The sequence below is a fragment of the Syngnathus floridae genome, chromosome 7 (assembly GCF_059516105.1).
Source record: "Syngnathus floridae isolate MCC-2025c chromosome 7, RoL_Sflo_1.0, whole genome shotgun sequence".
NCBI lineage: Eukaryota > Metazoa > Chordata > Actinopteri > Syngnathiformes > Syngnathidae > Syngnathus > Syngnathus floridae.
This window is the reverse complement of record NC_142419.1, coordinates 3,782,170-3,803,710: the sequence shown is the minus strand read 5'-3', so window position 1 is coordinate 3,803,710 and position 21,541 is coordinate 3,782,170. Positions and strand designations below refer to the sequence as shown.

The 21,541-nt window shown below is 42.3% G+C and overlaps 1 protein-coding gene across 11 annotated transcripts in view; it reads left to right on the top strand.

The window, feature by feature from the left end:
* Nucleotides 1–21,541, top strand: part of myo18ab (myosin XVIIIA b) — a 166,797-nt gene that overhangs the window by 105,464 nt on the left and 39,792 nt on the right. For all 11 annotated transcript variants that reach the window (XM_088380160.1, XM_088380164.1, XM_088380159.1 and 8 more), the window contains 7 exons: nucleotides 54–181; nucleotides 1,808–1,962; nucleotides 2,125–2,248; nucleotides 8,490–8,597; nucleotides 9,532–9,624; nucleotides 11,646–11,756; nucleotides 21,064–21,168. In XM_088380160.1, coding sequence (XP_088236286.1) covers nucleotides 54–181; nucleotides 1,808–1,962; nucleotides 2,125–2,248; nucleotides 8,490–8,597; nucleotides 9,532–9,624; nucleotides 11,646–11,756; nucleotides 21,064–21,168 — 824 coding nt within the window. The remainder of the gene's footprint in view (nucleotides 1–53; nucleotides 182–1,807; nucleotides 1,963–2,124; nucleotides 2,249–8,489; nucleotides 8,598–9,531; nucleotides 9,625–11,645; nucleotides 11,757–21,063; nucleotides 21,169–21,541) is intronic.

Genomic DNA, 21,541 nt, shown 5'->3' with positions numbered 1-21,541 from the left:
ATCAATTAAACTTCAGATCTGAAGTGTGAACTCCAAATGTGGTAATGTGGCAGGGGGAGAGTGGAGACTGAAGTATGAAAGAGCTATCAGAGAAATTGAATTTACCAAGAAGCGACTGCAGCAGGAGTTTGATGACAAGATGGAAGTTGAGCAGCAGAACAAACGGCAGCTGGAGAGAAGGGTAAGAAAATAATCGCATCATGCATACAATGGCACACCAATGGCATCATCTATTCTAATGATGGCAGTTGTTTTGACTGATTAATATTGCAAGAAAAAATATGTGAACACTTTGGATTTGCCTTAAATTAGTCATAAAATGCAAACTGATCTTCATCTAAGTCATAGCAATCAACAAAGACAGTCTGCTTAAAATAACAGTGTCGGATGTAAAAGTTAATTGAACCCCAAGGCTAAGGACTGCAGAGCCAGGAGTCAGTCAACCCAGGGTTCAATTGGTTGTGGCGGATGGCGGGTAGTCGGTCACCTCCACGTGTCCTTCCTCAGTCCCCTACAAATCTCACTCTGCCTTCCCTCTGTTGTCGTCCACATAAACAGCTTACCCTGTGGCTTATTTCTGCTGCTCAGGCTGATTGCAGTGAACTATCTAAAATAGTTTCCTCCTGTAAAATGTTGCAGAATAGTGTAAAAATAGCTAAACATGTATGGTTTTGCAAGGAGTGTGTTGATCATTTGAAAATTGAGTCCAAGTAATGAGTTGATTTTACACGTTTGCAATTCGAGTGCTGGGTACTCAAAGTGTGTGTTACAGAATTACAAACTCAGTGCTAAGCAGTGATGGTGCTTAGAGTTTTGCAAACTGTGAGTGTTTTTTCAATAAATATCAATAGTTTTAAAAATGGTACTACAAGAGTCACTATCACAGTTTAACCATTCAGAAAAAATCTGTAAGGTTCTGTGCCTAATGTCAACAACAATTATGTGACCCTACAAACTGGCCACATTCCCATTCCCACTTTAGCATCTCAATTGAATTTCCCCTTGCACACAATTAAGGCATTCAATTTATTCAATTTTTACCACAAAAAAAACCTGCGAAATCAAGTTCAATTGAAAGTAAATTAGTTCAATTCAGGAACCACTGATGCACAAGTCGGTTAGAAATTAGTTGCCTGATAATACCTACGAAGCTTTCATTCCTGGTGACCTTCTAACCTGACAAAACTCTGGGAGAGTAGAGAGGAGACATTGAACCAAACTGTTGCTGCAACTGCGGCTGTTTTGCTGCGGATTTTACTGCTGTTTTTAGACATTGCACTATGTGAATAAATAGGAAGAATTTTTTTTGCACAACCTCAGTTCCATATATGCAACTTATTAACAATAATTACCAGCCAGCCAGCCGGCCGGCCGGCCGGCTAGCTGGCTAGCTGGCTGGCCGGCTGGCTGGCTAGCTTCTATATGGCTACGGGGGTCGCAGGCACGCTGGAGCCTATCCCAGGAATCATCGGGCAGTAGGCGTAGGACACCCTAAACCAGTTGCCAGCCAATCGCAGGGCACACAGAGAAGAACAACCATCCGCACTCACACCTAGGGGCAATTTGGAGTGCTCAATCGGCCTACCAAGCATGTTTTTGGGATGTGGGAGGTTCCTGACAAAATGAGTAGTCTAATATTTGAATATACAACTGTCAGATGTAAACCTAATTTTTTTCCCATTGGGTTTGTGTAGATCGGTAACCGAGAGGCTGATAATGAAGAATCAGCTAAAGAAAAGAACACAAATATTGGAATATACAACTATGCCAAATGTAAAACACGTTAATTTCCATTGGGTTTGTATAGATTGGTGACCTACAGGCTGATAATGAGGAATCACAACGAAATATCCAGCTGCTAAAGAAAAAAACACAGAGACTCACAGCCGAACTGCAGGACACCAAACTTCACCTGGAAGGCCAACAGAGCCGCAACCATGATCTGGAGAAGAAGCAGAGGAAGTCAGTATATGCCCAAACACAGAAAAATGCACTCCCATTGTCTAATCTAATCTCGGTCTCTCAATCAAGCCACATACTGTAAATGTCAACAGAGCAGAAGCAAAGACTCTGTTTCTTGGTCTTTTCATGTTAGAAATCTGTGTTATTTGTGTTTCTGTGCAGGTTCGACAGTGAGCTCAGTGCAGCCCAGGACGAGGTGCAGAGGGAAAAGGCCTTCAGAGAGAAACTGGCACGAGAGAAAGATATGCTGACTGGAGAGGTCTTCAGTCTCAAACAGCAGGTTGAGGTACTGTATGTACAGTATATACTTGCTCAATTTGCATGTCTTTTTTATAGTATGTTTTGTTTTGGGGATATTAAAAGATGAACATGAGACAGGAGATCTATTTTTCCCATCACAAATAATGGAAACATTTTTAATCCCTTCCAAGACAAAAAAAAAAAACGCATTTTTTAAGCATTTTTTCATTTGCGCATTTTTGTCCAATCACGCAACTGCACCGCACCGCCAAGCGTGCAACCGTAGCGCGCAACCGACCGCGCAACTGCACCGCGCTGGTCGCATTATTGTGACAGAGCCGTCGCTGAAATTTAGAAAATATTTTTAAAGTCCTAATGTACTTTCCAAAATGTAAGTGGACCTCAGTGCGCAACCGCAGCACGCCGGGCGCTCACTGTCGCTTTGCTTTAAGAGCATCTTTGTGTTTTAGGATGGCTTTACTGCTCCCACTTGCTTTCTTTGGAGGCATGATTAGGGGTTAATACAATCCTCAAAGTAACGAAAATACAATAACAACGGAGTCAGTTGGCATCCGGGCCGCGCGGTCGGGTTTTCTCGGGTCCTCTCGGCTCATCTCGCGAGGTTCGAGCTCCGAAATTTGTTCGACAACCGAAGCAAAAAAATCTCGGGACGTTTGAAAACCGAGGTTTGACTGTATTTGTTAGAAAACACTTTTTGGGTACGTAAGAAAATGTTTCAGACTTAGATAGATTGAAGTGAAAGACCTAATATGTAGTTGCAAATCCTTTGCTTAAAATAACTTTATCATGCTCACATATTAGACCTCACCAAACCTTTGCATTCTTTGTATTCTTCAGTTCTACTTCTGATTGAGTTCCCATTGCCCATTAAATGTTCCATCATCTTCTAACTGAATGTAGTCTGCACAAACAACACAACATTGCATCTGAAACTGTGTAGATATTCTGCTCTATTTATTGTCGTAGTATTGATTCGGCAATAATAAGCTTAGTCCTGCAGCCTATTACTTTTACAGGGGTCGTAATGGTACAATGATAAACACGGATACACTGTTCTTTGACCAATATTGAATAACAATGCAGCTAGTCACCAAGTGTGACACTATCTAGGCCAGGAGTGGGCAAACTTTCTGACTTGCGGGCCGAATTGGGTTCTAAATTTCGACCGGGGGTGCCGAACCAGGAGCAGATGGATGTAGTATTTGTGTGAAGTAATAAAAATGACATGTAAAGGTCATTGCATAAAAGGTTGTTACTTTTAGTAGGTAGTAAAGCATGGATATTCAAAAAAAGCTTTTTGAAAACAAATGCATTTATTAACAGCATTAAAAAAATATTTCACCAAAAAACTACTATCAGTGATTCTCATTAAATACGACACTGTTATTATGAATAATTATGAAAACATGGATATTCAAAAAAAGCTTTTTGAAAACAAATGCATTTATTAACAGCATTAAAATAATATTTCACCAAAAAAACTACTATCAGCGATTCTCATTAAATACGACACTGTTATTATGAATAATAGTTTCCATCACTTCAGCACCTGCAGGTCAGATTTATGAAATATATTTATCTAATGAGGTGAAATCACATCAAACGGCAAACATTCTGACCAAATACATCATCTTGAAGAATCAATGAAAGAATACATCTAAATAAAGTAATAAAGAAATCTATAGTATTGTTGGTCTCCCTTTTTTTGCTAGGGCATCATGGTCTGGAGTAAAATTTGTTGTGGTAATTCTTAGGATAGAGCCGAGGTGTCCGTCCATTTACCTAGATCTGTGACGGGCTTTGTTGACGTTCATGTGGCTGAGCGTCTGCTCACACACGTAGGTCGAGCCAAATGGTCCACTCTTTTTTTAAACACTCGGCACTCAGTGTCCACCTTTCTTTTCCTCGGGCCACTCATTTTAGTGGAAGGATTCCAGGGGATGGTTTGTGGGTGGCATTAGCGTAAAACCTTGTCTGAAAGCTCAGTGCGCGAATTACGAGAATGCTGACGTCACAGCCCACACTCGAAATTTGGTACTGATGGAAATAGAGCGGGGAGTGCGCAGGGTCCGCACTACTTAGTACGTACACGCACTTGTGAGTGCGCACCGAGCTTTCTGACACGGCTTCCGGGAGTAAATGCGCGGGCGGACACCGCCCCATCTATTGGGGAAACATAGTAATTGCAGGAAAAATGACCCAAAAAATTTTTAATAATACAATTTATTCAGGTTTGGCGGGCCAGATTAAACGGCCCCATGGGCCGGATGTGGCCCGCGGGCCGTAGTTTGCCCATGTCTGACCTAGGCCAAACCCGGGCAAAATACGGCCCGCGGGCCATATCCGGCCCTTTGTGCGTCTCTGTCCGGCCCGCAATCATAAATTACATTTGATTACAACTGAATAAATAAAAAAAATCTGTGTCGTACATGCAATAAAACTGTGCTGCTTTTATTGTGAAAGGCGTCGCACTTCCGTGAAGCGTGCGTGCATGTGAGCTGTGCGTGTAGGTGAACAGCACGAAGTAATGCTGCTCTCAAAATGTGTGCTGATACAAAGAAAAGAAAAGTTGACAAGGAGTGCCGTGTTTTCAACAAGACATGGACTGCCAAGCATTTTTTTACAGAACTGAAAGGTAAAGCCGTGTGCCTGGTTTGTGGCACACAGGTCGCTGTGTTTAAAGAATATAATTTGAGTCGCCACTACATGACCAGGCATGAGAAAAAATACATCTGTCTGATAAACAGCGCGCAACAGAGGCTAATGCATTGCTAGCAAAACTGCAAGCCCAACAAGGACTTTTTATCAAACTTCACACCCAGAGATGCAGCGGCTTTGTCATTTGAGGAAAAGTTAAAGAAGTTAAGAATAAATTGTACTGATTAATGATTGTTTTTTATTTGACCTATACACCACAATTTCACATAGCTTAATATGAATATAAACAGAATAATTGTATTCTTCTAATTACCAGTACCAGCTATTTAAAATAAATAATTTAGTGCATTTTACAATGGAAGAAAATTGAGCAGGTTTAAGTTATTGTAGGTGTGGCCCTCTGACACAACTCAGGTTTTTCATGTGGCCCCTTGTAAAAATTAATTGCCCACCCCTGACTAGGCACTTACCGTAATTTTCGGACTATAAGTCGCGTTTTTTTTTCATAGTTTGGGTGGGGGGGGCGACTTATACTCAGGAGCGACTTATATATGTTTTTTTTCACAAATTTTTACTTGATCATTAAGACATCACTTACACGTATAGTTGACCACTTCCCATGTTATTTTTAGTATAGTTGATCACTTCACATGCTTTTATATCTTTATCTTGAACATATTCAAAACATAAAAAAATAGAGAAAACATCAAATAAAGCAATTAACACTTTAAAGCACCATATCCAAGTCCACTGTCTGCTGTATGTACACTTGCTCCATTTTTGCTCCTCTTATATTTATTATTATTATTTATTATTATTTCTTTATTTATCATTTATTCAACACTCTTATTTATTCATTGTTTGTGCCTTCTTGTTTTTTTTTGTGTTGCTTGTATGCATATGTGTACTATCTCATCGAGGGATAGTGGGAACGTAATTTCAATCTCTTTGTGTGCCTTAGTATATGAAAAAAAATCGACGACAAAGCAGACTTTGACTTTGATAAAACAACCAAATAAACAAAACAAAAAACTACATCTGAAAAAATATATATATTTTCAGACGGAACTGGATGAGGGCGCTCTAAATTTCACCGTTGGCCGTGACTCATCAACTGGGTGGGCTTAAGAAAAATGGCACCAAAAAGAAACTCATATTTTGCAGGTTACAAACTTCAAGTTGTAAAATATGCAGCTGAAAACAGTAATCGAGCAGCAGAAAGAGAGTTTGGAGAACCGTGATGTACCAATGGATTACTATTTCAAGTGACGTCAGTAGCGCGGCGCGGCGGTTGTTTACATACAAACGTGCCCACATAAGGACTACCGGCATCATTAGCGGTGATCATTTCTAAGTGACACGGAGGACAAAGAGTTTGAAGGAATTAAGGATTTGGAGTGACATAGAAGGTTTGAAAAACTATTATGGCTTTTACCCACGCCAGGTCCTACTCTACTGAGTCGGGGGCCGGCGCTCGGCCGAGTGGCTGTCCGCGAACGGTGCGCGGGGCTCGGACATGGCCATTACGCACGCCCGGTCTGTCTGGAAGTCCACGCCGCCACACACTTGGAAGTTTGTTTTGTTTAATAAAGAGTCGTTTACCAAACCCACGTCTATCCTTGTACTTTGTTAACGCTACAATATAGTTATATAGTAGATCTGTGGAATCTACGTCCACAGAAACGTCAGGGCGCACGCGCGGCGATGTTGACAAAGGACGAGGAATTTGATCGATGGATTTAATGGAATTAAAGTGCACGGATGGTTTGATAATATTATTGGCTTGTATTATAGTTATTTGAAATAAAGTTTATCTATCGTTATATGAGCCTGTGGAATATTTTGAAGTGCAAGCGCCCTCAGCCGTGCGCACCCATTGTTGACAAAGAACGATCGATGTATTTAATGAATTGGAGTGACACCGATGGTTTTATAAACATGTTATTCATGTAATAGTTGTCCTTAATCACTCTATATGTTACGTCAGGCCCGTTCTCAGCTCTTTGTTTGTGTTTGTCACGTTAGCATACCTATCGTTTAGCCTGTTGTTGCTATTTAATGAATTGGAGTGACACCGATGGTTTTATAAACATGTTATTCATGTAATAGTTGTCCTTAATCACTCTATATGTTACGTCAGGCCCGTTCTCAGCTCTTTGTTTGAGTTTGTCACGTTAGCATACTTATCGTTTAGCCTGTTGTTGCTATTTAATGAATTGGAGTGACACCGATGGTTTTATAAACATGTTAATCATGTAATAGTTGTCCTTAATCACTCTATATGTTACGTCAGGCCCGTTCTCAGCTCTTTGTTTGTGTTTGTCACGTTAGCATACCTATCGTTTAGCCTGTTGTTGCTATCGTTTAGCCTGTTGTTGCTCGTTCATGACTGTTTTTGGTGTGGAATTTTGTCTAATGAATTGCCCCCAAAATGCGACTTATACTCCGGAGCGACTTATATATGTTTTTTTTCACTTTTTGGGGCATTTTATGGCTGGTGCAACTTATACTCCGGAGCGACTTATAGTCCGGAAAATATGGTACATTTTTTTGACGAATCATTTTTGAAGGCAGCATTGACTTATTGGCCGCTTGCTGTATATTGGGCTTCATGCGTGGGAATCACCTGTCACCGTTAATTCATATTTCAAGCGGGTCTTCTGGTATTGTCTGTGAAATGTACTTTCTTTATCTTCTTGGCCATAGGCTCTTGCGTTGAATGCTCACTATGCCTTTTCCCAACGACAAAAACCTTTTCAAATAAGTCTTTTTATTTTACTCATTTTTCTTGCTTGTGGATCTTTTACGGGAGCTTGACATGCGTCGAGTCAATTATGGATAGATATAACCGAAAGAATCTGGTCTCTTCTAAAAATAAAATGGTTTAGCCTGGGCTAATAAATAAAGTACTGGTAGGTTTTTTTTTTCTTTCATTTCTGCAGCCTGGTCCATTGTGGCCCACAAACCAGGACCATTTGTTTAACCCATGTAGTTATTTAGTAGATTTACCATATTTGCTTGCTTAGTGCAGGCTTAAAGGGGCAATAAACGCCAACATTTTCTTTGTAATATGTTGTGTGCAGCCAACCTTGTCAAAACCGTGTTCTGATTGTTTCATTTGTACAATATGAATGAAACCAGCAAAATCCACCTGTTTTCATCCATCTCACATTTTTGAACGGCTCAATTCAGATTTTTTTTCTTTATAAATATAAATGTGTATATACAACCCCTGGCAAAAATCATGGAATCACTGGCCTTGGATGATGTTCAACCAGTCACGGCTCAGCTTCAGAAAACCAGTGAGTCATGATTGGTAATTATCAAAATGGCTACCCCCTGAAATGGGTACAAGTGAATTTTGCCGTTTTAATTCAGTCTGTTGTAATTCACTAAAAACACAATGTTTCGAAGAGTTGTGTTGCACCGAACATATTATTACAAAGAATATTTTGGGGTTGACTTCCCCTTTAAATGTATGTTCTTGAATTTGATAATGGAAACTGTGTAAGAGTTTTGTCCACAGTGATTTGTTTCTGGTTCTTCCTTTCTTTTGTATTGTATGGTCATGCTGACCTGCTTGGCCTCTGCTCTGTTTGGTTCTACAGGACAAGGACTTGGAAGTGTGTGCAGTCAATCTTAAATTGGACCAACTAGAAGCTGAGCTGCAGGATCTCAACTCTCAAGAGTCCAAGGATGAAGCATCACTGGCTAAGGTTTTTTTGCTCTGACTTTGTAGCATAAATTTACGACAATACAAGGGTGTCTCTTATACATCTTTCATATAATCAATTCATATATCATATCATATTAGTATTGCACCAAGCATCATTACTCATTTTAGCTGGCAAAAATGACATGGTACCGTAATTCCCAAATATTGGTACTTAAAAATGAAGCAAAAACGATCAGCCTAAGTGTTCCAACGCGGACGGGGACGCTGCGCAGTGTGTCTACCGTTGAACGAAGGCGGAAGTCCATCTGTAATAAGCGTTAGCCGAATAAATCCAAATGAAGAGCAATTAAAGGTGCCACTGAGTTCATTCTTTGTGGATTTGACATTGTACCAAATAACTGTTTACTTTATAATGGCGTCTCAGTAAAAAATCCAACCTTATACTACCTTAATCTCATCGAAATTTGTGATTGCAAAATCGTTTTTTTTTTTTTGTTATGGCCATCTTGCAAGGTCAAAGCCATCTGATTGAAGATTACTGCCCACTAAGGATTATTCGTGTAATGCATCTGATCTATTTCATCAGGCTTTTAAGGGGAAAAAAAATTATACTCATGAAATATGCTTGGCGTTATAAGATTTGAGTATTTGTTTTTAAAGAATGCAAATAAAACAACATTTAAGTCGCTTAGTGCTCCATTATTATAGCTATTATTTCATTTATTTTTTACTGCTGTTTTAAGTTTTTGCCGTGATAACATTTCAGTACCGGTATTGAGGTATTTCATCCAGGTATAGATAGTATTGAAGTGAAAATTTTATTGTGACAACACAACATCATATCATATATTATCGCATACATTTTATCTTATGGTTCTAGCTGAAATACAGAAAGGAAATGGACTTAATTAATACAATCACATTACAAAATAAAAAAAAGTAAGTAAATGTTTGATATTTTTGTAATTATTCAGGTGAGGAAGCAGCTTCGTGATATGGAGGCAAAGGTAAAGGACCAGGAGGAGGAGCTTGACGAGCAAGCAGGAACCATACAGATGTTGGAACAGGTACAGTACAGACCAACAAAGCAATTTGCATTTGTAATTTGGCATATGAAATAGGTAGTCACAAACAGAAAAAAAAATGCCTCTAGCTCATAACAAAAGAAAAAAAAGTTCCCTTTGATCTAATCTGATGACATTTCAGAGGTATTTGTATGAAAACACACAACCTAATAAATGAATGCCCAAATAAAAGCCTACCAAATTGACACACGGTTGAATTACAGTGGAACCCTGCTATTTACGGAGGAGGGGAGTGGGATCTACTTTCATGCAAACCCACGTGTGCCAAAAAGTATGCAGGTGTCCGCTGTAGGAAATTTCCTTAAAACCTAAAACTGATTTAATTCATTAGAAGATATGTTTCAGTAAAGTACTCAATAAAATGTTGATTGCAGTGCCAGGCACATCCGAGCGTGATCACGAGTTGATGGCAGGACTGATGCATAGATGCAAACAGCCACTCATATTCACCTAACATATATATTTTTGCATTGTGGGCGGAAGCTAGAGTATCCAGAAGGGAACCTACCCAGCAAATTCCGCACAAAAATGCCATTGATTCAAGCCCACATTCCAATACTTTTGAGTAACAACAGACATATCAGCGGTCCAGCCATCCATCCCCCATTTGTTTTTCCACTATTTTCACCCTAATGTCACAAAGAACCAAGTCCTCTGGACTAACAGTGGGCATAAAAAAATCTACACACCCTCTCCCATATTTTGTATGTGACAGAATGAGACCAAGATAAATTGTTTAAAAAAAAAAAAAAAAATCCACCTATAACATGACCTCTACATGTATAACCACCAAAAATGTTTTAAAAAACATTTTTTCCCAAGGTGAAAAATAGGAAAAAATATGTAGCATTTGGGAGAAGGGCTTAAAAGAATTTCCAAGACATTAATTAAATCGGCGACCTTGAGTGCCTTGAAAGGCGCCTTATAAATAAAATGTATTATTATTATTATTATTATTATTATTATTATTATTATTATTATTATTAATTATATTATGCAAGACAGAAAAAGAAAAAGAAAGAGAAAATGTGGCCTTCTTAACAAGATGTTCCTTCAAAATTGATGGAAAGTCAAGGAGTAAATTGGTCATGGAGACTGCTGAGAGGTTGACAGCAACATGAGCTGTAGGAAATTATGCCATCTACTGTTATGGCTGTTATTTACATGTGACAACAATGTCCCGCCTGATTTATATGTTTAGGCCATTGTTTCAGGATGGCAAGCTTTTTTTCTGCACAAAGAAAATCAAACAAATGGAATCTCCAATCCAGTCAACTGTATGTGGACAACTGTGTAATGCTAAAATGAAGCCAAGGTGGAACTTAACCTTGATTCCCAAATGTTTGGTGCAACACTGCTTATCACCAAAAGAATGCCACAACTACTGTAAAGCATGGTGCTGGTAGTATTGTGCTTATTGGCTGTTTTCTTCAGCCAAAACTGTGAGGGTGGCAAACTTTGCTTTGAATGTAATTGGTTAATTCTCCACACATCCACATTTCCAGTTACACTTTTGTAATCTCATTATCACTCTCTTTTTTTAACTCTAAAAAAAAAAAAAATTGATTTGTTCATGTTATAGGTTGGTCACAGATGGTGCAATGGTGCACTTGCCAGACTTGTGTGTAGACAGCTTGAGTTCAGTTCCCACTCAGTGACAGTGTGAAAATGTGTGTGAATGGTTGTTCATCTCCATACATATGTGCCCTGTGACTGCCTGGTGACCAATTTGGAGTTGATGGATGTTGTAGTTTACCAGGATGGTGAAAAAGGATTTGACATTCTCTGTCTTGACTCCAAATTCATATCACAAAAACCTGGCATTTGATCAGTAGTGTGCAGATTTTTGTATCTTCTGTAAATTCAAGATGAATATTACCTTGAAATACAAATGAAAATGTCAATTCTTCCTTGTCAAACTTCTGCTTCCTGCTTTCTTGTAAATGCAGATAATGTATGCATTTACGTTTAATCTTTATTATTTTTAATATTTTTTTTTCTAGGCTAAATTACGTCTTGAGATGGAGATGGAGCGTCTGCGTCAAACCCATTCCAAGGATATCGAGAGCAAAGATGATGAGGTCGAAGAAATCAGACAGTCATGCAGCAAAAAGGTAAGGTGGTTCATTAAATAAATCATAATACATTATTTTCATAATTGGTTAGTGAGTGAGAGAATCTTAACTATAAACAAGTTGTCTGGATGCTGATTGTTTATTTTTTACGCCTTTTAATTTATATTTTGTAGCGTTATGGACTTCATCTGTGTACCGCAGTTAAGAAGAAAAAAGTTAAAAATGTAAAATGTTAAGTTTAATTGTAAATAATAAAGCTTTTTTTTCATATTTAAGACTTATTGTAGAAAATAAATAACGGCATAGTCATTTTATAATAAACCTAATTAACCTAAAAAACAGTGCATATGGCCATAATGTTGTTGTGTTTTGGTAATAATTAAAGCAACATAAATCTGAATGGGTCAATTTGGTAAACAAAAGAGGTGTTGCTTTAAAGTCCCAGAGACACCGGTATATGTATAAATCGGTTTTAGTTAGCTTATGGGCTTATAAATATAAATTGACGATCGAAACAACGAAAAGGAAGCTGTTGCTCTGAAAAAATTAATTTAAATTTGCCGCGCAGACGAGTTTGACTGCACCGAGCGGCCTCCTTCTAGACTGGGGAAGAAGCCTGAAGTGACGTTTCAAGTTGTTCGCGTTTAGCTTCAGTGAATGTAAACAAAAGTATGTCGAAGCGTGATGGGAGGGGCACAATTCAGAAAACGTGCTCAGCTCGTCGAAAAAATGCGATTTAAGCAATAAAATTAAAAATGCGTCTAAACCTAAACCAAATGCTGCAGATGTTCATTTCTTCATGCGCAGTGGTCAACTCGGCACTCCAAAGCCCCCTGAGAACTTTTTACTATGCCAACCTAATCACAGTGACGGGAGAGGCACAATTCAGAAAACGTGCTCAGCTCGTCGAGAAAATGCGATTTAAGCAGTAAAATTAAAAAAGCGCAAAAAACCTAAACCAAACATTGCGGGTGGTCATTTCTTCATGCGCCGTGGTCAACTCGGCACTCTAAAGGCCCCAAGAGCACTTTTTTCTATGCCAACCTAACCAGAGTGACGGGAGGGGCACAAATCAGAAAACGTGCTCAGCTCGTCGAGAAAATGTGATTTAAGCAATAAAATTAAAAATGCGATTTAAACCGAAACCAAACGCTGCAGATGGTCATTTCTTCATGCGCCGTGGTCAACTCGGCACCCTAAAGCCCCCTAGAGAGCCTTTTACAATGCCAACCTAACCAGAGTGACGGAGAGACACATCTCAGAAAACGTGCTCAGCTGGTCGAGAAAATGCGATTTAAGCAATAAAATTAAACATGCTTCTAAAACCTAAACCAAACATTGCGGGTGGTCATTTCTTCATGTGCCGTGGTCAACTCGGCACTCTAAAGCCCCCAAGAGCACTTTTTTCTATGCCAACCTAACCAGAGTGACGGGAGGGGCACAAATCAGAAAACGTGCTCAGCTCGTCGAGAAAATGTGATTCAAGCAATAAAATAAAAAATGTGATTTAAACCTAAACCAAACGCTGCTGATGGTCATTTCTTCATGCGCTGTGGTCAACTCGGCACTCTAAGGCCCCCTAGAGAACCTTTCACGATGCCAACCTAACCACAGTGACGGGAGAGGCACAATTCAGAAAACGTGCTCAGCTCGTCGAGAAAATGCGATTTAAGCAGTAAAATTAAAAAAGCGCAAAAAACCTAAACCAAACGCTGCAGATGGTCATTTCTTCATGTGCTGAGATCAACTCGGCACTCCAAAGCCTCCAACAGCACTTTTTACTATGACAACCTAACCAGAGTGACGGGAGGGGCGCAATTCAGAAAACGTGCTCAGCTCAGCCCAAGTGAACTGCTAGATTCATCATATTCTGCGTCAAAAGAGGTTTCTGAATCGGATAAAATGATGCTAATATAGCCGCTAGAAACGGAGCTGTCGCTATCATCCGCCATGTTGTTTGGGTTTGTTGAGATCCGGATGCACAATTTGTGACGTCACAGTAATGGCGCCACCAGTGTGGCTGTGTGCGGAACCCGATCGATAAACTGGCATTTAATTTTAGCTTTATTCTTAGTAATCGGTGTCCATTTTTAGTTTCCAATTCGGCAAATGTGTTCTCTTTATACATTCTATCAAATTCCGTTCTAATTGAAAAAACAAAAAAAAATGTCTCTGGGACATCATCCATCCATCCATCCATCCATCCATCCATCCATCCATCCATCCATCCATCCATCCATCCATCCATCCATCCATCCATCCATCCATCCATCCATCCATCCATCCATCTTCTTCCGCTTATCCGGGGTCGGGTCGCGGGGGCAGCAGCTTTAGGAGGGACTCCAAGACTTCCCTCTCCCCAGCCACTTCATCCAGCTCATCCCGGGGGATCCCAAGGCGTTCCCAGGCCAGCTGAGGGACATAGTCTCTCCAGCGCGTCCTGGGTCGTCCCCGGAGTCTCCTACCGGTGGGACATGCCCGGAACATCTCCCCAGGGAGGCGTCCAGGAGGCATCCTGATAAGATGCCCGAGCCATCTCATCTCGCTCCCCTCAACGTGGAGGAGTAGCGACTCTACTCCGAGTCTCTCCCGGATGACTGAGCTTCTCACCCTATCTCTAAGGGAGAGCCCGGACATCCTGCGGAGAAAACTCATTTCGGCCGCTTGTATCCGGGATCTCGTTCTTTCGGTCACGACCCATAGCTCGTGACCATAGGTGAGGGTAGAAGCGTAAATCGACCGGTAAATTGAGAGCTTTGCCTTTTGGCTCAGCTCTCTCTTCACCACAACGGACCGGTACAGGGTCCGCATTACTGCCGACGCTGAACCGATCCGCCTGTCGATCTCGCGCTCCATCCTCCCCTCACTCGTGAACAAGACTCCAAGATACTTGAACTCCTCCACTTGGGGCAGGATCTAATCCCCGATCCGGAGAGGGCATTCCACCCTTTTCCGATCGAGGACCATGGACTCGGATTTTGAGGTGCTGACCCTCATCCCGACCGCTTCACACTCGGCTGCGAACCGTTCCAGCGAGAGCTGGAGATCACGGCCTGAAGAAGCCAACAGCACCACGTCATCTGCAAAAAGCAGAGACGCGATGCTGAGGTCCCCAAACCGGACCCCCTCACCGCCTCGGCTGCGCCTAGAAATTCTGTCCATAAAAATTATGAACAGAATTGGTGACAAACTGGGAATGAATCCGACTTACTGCCGGAAATGCGGACCAGACTCTGGCATCGGTGATACAGGGACCGAACCGCCCTTATCAGTTGGCTCGGCACCCAGTACTCCCGAAGCACCCTCCACAGAACCTCCTGAGGGACATCGTCGAACGCCTTCTCCAAGTCCACAAAACACATGTGGACTGGTTGGGCGAACTCCCATGCACCCTCGAGGATCCTGCCGAGGGTGTAGAGCTGGTCCACTGTTCCACGGCCAGGATGAAAGCCACACTGCTCCTCCTGAATCCGAGGTTCGACCTCCCGACGGACCCTCCTCTCCAGCACCCCTGAATAGACCTTAACAGGGAGGCTGAGGAGTGTGATTCCCCTGTAATTGGAACACACCCTCCGGTCCCCCTTCTTATAGAGGGGAACCACCACCCCAGTCTGCCTATCCAGAGGCACTGTCCCCGTCGTCCACGCAACGTTTTAGAGGCGTGTCAGCCATGACAGCCCCACAACATCCAGAGCCTTTAAGATTTCCGGGCGGATCTCATCCACCCCCGGGGCCTTGCCACCGAGGAGTATTTTAACTACCTCAGTGACTTCGACCCCAGAGATTGGAGAATCCGCGTCAGAGTCTCCAGGCCCTGCTTCCTCAATGGAAGGCGTGTAGGTGGAATTGAGGAGGTCTTCGAAGTATTCTCCCAACCGATCACGACGTCCCGAGTCGAGGTCAGCAGCACGCCATCCCCACTGTAAACAGTGTTGACGTTGCACTGCTTCCCCCTCCTGAGACGCCGGATGGTGGACCAGAATTTCCTCGAAGCCGTCCGAAAGTCATTCCCCATGGCCTCACCAAACTCCTCCCACGCCCGGGTTTTTGCGTCAGCAACCGCCGAAGCCGCGTTCTGCTTGGCCATCCGGTACCTGTCAGCTGCCTCCGGAGTCCCGCAGGCCAAAAGGGCCCGATAGGACTCCTTCTTTAGCTTGACGGCATCCCTTACCGCCGGTGACCACCAGTGGGTTCGGGGATTGCCGCCACGACAGGCACCAACGACCTTACGGCCACAGCTCCGGTCGGCCGCCTCAGCAATGGAGGCGCGGAACATGGTCCACTCAGACTCAATGTCCCCCGCCTCCCCCGGGACGTGGGAAAAGCTCTGCCGGAGGTGGGAGTTGAAGCGCTTCCTAACAGGAGATTCTGCCAGACGTTCCCAGCAGACCCTCACAGAGCGTTTGGGTCTGCCAGGTCGGACCGGCATCTTCCCCCACCATCGGAGCCAACCCACCACCAGGTGGTGATCAGTTGACAGCTCCGCCCCTCTCTTCACCCGAGTGTCCAAAACATGCGGCCGCAAATCCGATGACACGACTACAAAGTCGATCATCGAACTGCGGCCTAGGGTGTCCTGGTGCCAAGTGCACACATGGACACCCTTATGCTTGAACATGGTGTTCATTATTGAAAATCCGTGTCGAGCACAGAAGTCCAACAATAGAATACCGCTCGGGTTCCAATCAGGGGGGGGGGGCGTTCCTCCCAATCACGCCCTTCCAGGTCTCACTGTCATTGCCCACGAGAGCATTGAAGTCACCCAGTAGAACGATGGAGTCCCCAGAAGGAGCGCTCTCCAGCATTTCCTCCAGGGACCCCAAGAAGGGTGGGTACTCTGAGCTGCCGTTTGGTGCATAGACACAAACAACAGTCAGGACCCGTCCCCCCACCCGAAGGCGGAGGGAGGCTACCCTCTCGTTCACCGGGGTGAACCCCAATGTGCAGGCGCCCAGCCGGGGGGCAATAAGTATACCCACACCTGCTCGACGCCTCTCACCGTGGGCAACTCCAGAGTGGAAGAGAGTCCAGCCCCTCTCGAGAGGGCTTTTACCGGAACCCAAACTGTGCATGGAGGCTAGTCCGACTATATCTAGTCGGAATTTTTCTGCCTCGCACACCAGCTCGGGCTCCTTTCCAGCCAGAGAGGTGACATTCCGTGTCCCAAGAGCCAGCTTCTGCAGCCGGGGATCAGACCGCCAAGGTCCCTGCCTTTGGCTGCCGCCCAGCTCACATTGCACCCGACCCCTTGGGCCCCTTCCACAGGTGGTGAGCCCATGGGAAGGGGGACCCACGTTTCCTTTTCGGGCTATGCCCGGCCAGGCCCCATGGGCGAAGGCCCGGCCACCAACCGCTCGCCTTCGAGCCCCGCCTCCAGGCCTGGCTCCGGAGGGAGGCCCCGGTGACCCGCGTCCGGGCGAGGGAAAACGAAGTCCATTTATTTCAATCGTCTTAAGGGGCTTCTGTGAGCCGTGCTTTGTCTGGCCCCTCACCTAGGACCCGTTTGCCATGGGTGACCCTACCAGGGGCATGAAGCCCCCGACAACATGGCTCCTAGGATCATAGGGGCACGCAAATCCCTCCACCACGATAAGGTGATGACTCACGGAGGGGCTCTGGGACATCATTTAAAAAAAATAATAATAATAAAAAAAAATAAAAAACAACAACAGGGGTATTGAACCATACAGGTTTGAACCGTACGAGGAGGACGAAATTCGGGCACAGGAGTCCTCGTCAGGCGAGGAAGATGGAAATGCCGATGCAAATATTAATAATAAAAGTACATAAAATTATGTAACATTAGTACCTTGAGTCTTGGTTTTGGTCTTTTTCCTGATGTTGGCTTGTACTTTTCTATTTACAAGTTTGGGAGGGTCTGTCTGGCTCACCTGTAATATATACAATGCAACACATTAATATCGGTAAAGTAGATTGCATATAAATATTAACAAAACATTTGCACATAAATGATAAATATAGATATATTCTTACGCTATATGTTTAGTATAGTAATTTCTTTGTTATCTAACAAATATACATAATCTTGAGAAAACATTAGAAATTCCATACCTGGCTTAGCGTTTGGGGAGATTCCACAGCTATGACAGGACTATCCTGGTCCTCCTGAGACAGCATGTCAGCCTCCTGAGACAGCATGTCAGCCTCCATGGCAGCAATTATCTTAAACAGAATGCAACATATTTCAATTACATGTGCTTCATTGATTTTCTACATTTATTCTTGTTGGAATGAGCCTTTACAAGACAATTATTTTTTTATAATATTTTGGGCTGGAGAAGGTATTTTTCCAAGGGTAAAATTCCCCATTTGCAATAAGTGATTTATGTTACCCTTGTAGTACAAAATGTTGTACTTGTGTGGGTATTATTAGGTACCTAGGTCTCATAAATAGTTTTATAGCAGCCCGGCTGGGGGTGGGATGGAGGCAGGCAGGTGGGTTGTGCAGGCATGTCAAACCGCTACTGCTATCCATTAAAAATTAAAATAAACCAAAATCGCAAAAAATTCAACAAAGGCAAAGCTCTCAAATCATATCTTTAACACTGCGCCTTTGAAAGATTTCACTGATAAAGGTGCATTATAAACGCTCTATTATTATTATAATTATCATCATAAGGGGGGGGGATTAGAAAATTTGAAGCAATTTCTGGGAATTTCTGTCTATTAAACAATCCGGTCTCCAAGGACCATATCTAGTCTAAATTCCCAACTCTGGGAACTGAGAAGGATGTCTAAAAAAATCATAATATTCATTTATTAATTATTTCCTGATGAGTGATGTCTGCAAAATATTTATTTATTTACTAGTATTATTCTTGGTATAGTGGCCTGACTTAAATTAAAATTAAACTTACCCTTTTCCTCTCTCGTTTGACAAAAGCACCTCTAGGCTTCCCAAATGGAGTCCGCTCTTGGTCTGTGACTGGCGTCGTAGCCCTGGTTGGGGTGGAACTATGGCCACTAGTCTGGCTAGGGCTACCAACAGAAGCATTGTCAACATGGATCGGCGAGGTCACGGTCATTGGTCTTGAAAAAATTGTTGGGACAGAATCCTTTTTGAGCACTAGCTTGCACCGTGTACTTAAGCCAAGTTTGATCCTCATAAGGGGTCCAGGTTCAAAGCAGGTTTCCTGTAAATGTGCACTGCACAGAACACTATAATCTGTAGGACCAGACCAGTCTTTCCGTGTCCTTCGTACCTGTTTGGTCCATTGTTTCCTCAAACCCTCATCTTTTGGAAACAAAAATAGCGATACACCTGCTTCGTTGGTGTTACTGCATCCCATAGTGATACACCTTTTGCCTCCACGCTTCGACATACTTTTGTTTACATTCACTGAAGCTAAACGCGAACAACTTGAAACGTCACTTCCGGTTTCTTCCCCAGTCTAGAAGGAGGCCGCTCGGTGCAGTCAAACTTGTCTGCGCGGCAAATTTAAATTAAATTTTTCAGAGCGACAGCTTCCTTTTCGTTGTTTCGATCGTCAATTTATATTTATTAGCCCATAAGCTAACTAAAACCGATTTTACATATACCGGTGTCTCTGGGACTTTAAGAGTCAGTTGTCTAAAAAGAGCTAGAATTCCCATTACTAGTAGAGGATGTTCAATATAAAGGTGTGTCGCGAATATGGGGTAATTAATGATCAAATTAAATTAACAATTAATTAATTGTCAATTAGCTAATTACATAATTAATTCATTGTTAATGCTGGCGGAATTCTGCTGCCTATAGTACGTTCAACCACCACGAGGGGCACCACATTGTTTTAAAAAGGCTTAAACAGACAAAAAACTTGAAAACAGTCATTAAGTAGAAGGCGGCGACAGTTGAAAAGTTTGAGTTCATTTTGAAAGGCTTTAGACACACACAATAACCAATGCAGCTGTATGATGTAGACATTTGTCTAAATCTACATGGGAATTATAGTGACATAAAAAAAAAAACCAACAACAGTCAAAGAATAGCAAAGAATGAGAATGTCATCGGATAGACGAGATAAACAATAAAAGCAAACCAAAATAAACGATTTGGGTATGAAACTGTGTTAACGTTCAAAAGGGTGACCATGAATCAACTTAACTCCTGGTACTCAATTTAGGCACCAATACCCTGATAAGTTGCCTTCACTGATTGCCTTGGATGACTGAGCTGGAAGCGGTTCTCGAGTGAAAGATGGGAGTTGGGGGAACAGTTGAAGGATAAATAAAAATAGAAAAACAGAGAAAAGGCTGGTTTTGCACCGCACGTGGTTAGGGGAGCCTTGTATCTGTGTATCGGTGCTTACCTCGCGTTAGCCGAGGTAAGGCCACCCTCGCTGTCTCCGTAAAGCAGCGGAACGTGTTCCACAGTGCTGGCACACAGCCAAGATCAAAGTAGTTCTCATAGCAAAAATACCAAGGACACGTGGCAGCTGGGGAAGGCCACCGCCGCCCACTTGCTAGCAGTGAAACAAAGGAACAAGGCCCCAGGCTACTGGAGGGTTATAAAAGGGTGGTACGCCCACAGAGCGTTGAAAAGATGTTGAAGACCTGTTGAAGAGTGGTTGAAGAGCATGAGAGACAGGAAGTGGCATCAGCTTCATACTTGGAGACCCCAGACCCGCCTCCAGCTCAAGTCGAGGCTGGGATAGGCTTTGTAACCCAATACCAGCCCTTATTCAAATAACTGTAATCTGAACAGAACGAAGTTAAGATGACTCACAGTCATATTTTTGGTAATTTACAATTATACTTTGCATATAATAACTACTATGCTAGCTTTGAAGTCTAATCAGTGTTCTAGCAATATCGCCATGAGTAAATCTGGAGGACATAGCACATTGTAATTCTAAACTATAACTCTTCTTCAAGTAGATTAATCTAGGTAAGGAACTGTGTAGAACAATCAGAATTCAAACACAACATGTAACACGTGCAATATCTCAAAGTTCTTCTTGAAATTATACTGTATATGCATGTGGTTCTTCAATTTTCTTAATGGTTGTTCAGTATGACTTGAGGAATTCCTGCTATCTGATGGCAAAGTCGGGTTGCGCGCTGGAATGTGCATGTCCAGGTCCTCAAGTCACTAACATAGGAGCTCATGTCAGTTCCTTGAAGAATCATGGGTTGTGTGCAATGGCAACTGGCGATTATCGCTACAGGTCCTTTTTGCTTCTGTTTGGTTGTGTGCGTGCGCTTGCGTGAAAAGTTGTACCATGTTTTTTTATGACACTTGATAAAATTGCAAAATTCCAATTTGAACTTACATATTGATGACACAAAATTTGATTTACTTTAGTGTACTGTAAAATTTTTTGTTGTTTTTGTGTTTTGCTAGTTAAAACAAATGGAAGTCCAGCTTGAAGAGGAGTATGACAAGAAGCAGAAGGTTCTCAAAGAGAAAAGAGAGATGGAGTCAAAGTTTCTGTCAGCCCAGGACAAGGTACAAGTTGATGTATGATTATTGGGGTCTCATTAAATGTCCAGTGGGTAAAACTACGTCTTTTAATATTACATACTGAAATTAAACATTCAAACAAAGCAATGTTTGTTTTGGAGCGATATGGCTGTTACTGATCATCGAAATCGGACTATAACTGCAGCTTGGTTTGGTTTTTGGCTTTGACAAGCTAGTTTCCATTCATTCATTTATCTTCTGAATCGCTTATCAATACCATATACATAAAAATTTAAAATAAAAGATCTTTGCCCAGCTTAATCATAGGTTCATTGACACCTCTTCGCAACTAGGGTGCTCAGAGGAAGATGTACCAGTAGTTGTCTAATTTTAAACTTGATGGGTGGACAGCCACTCA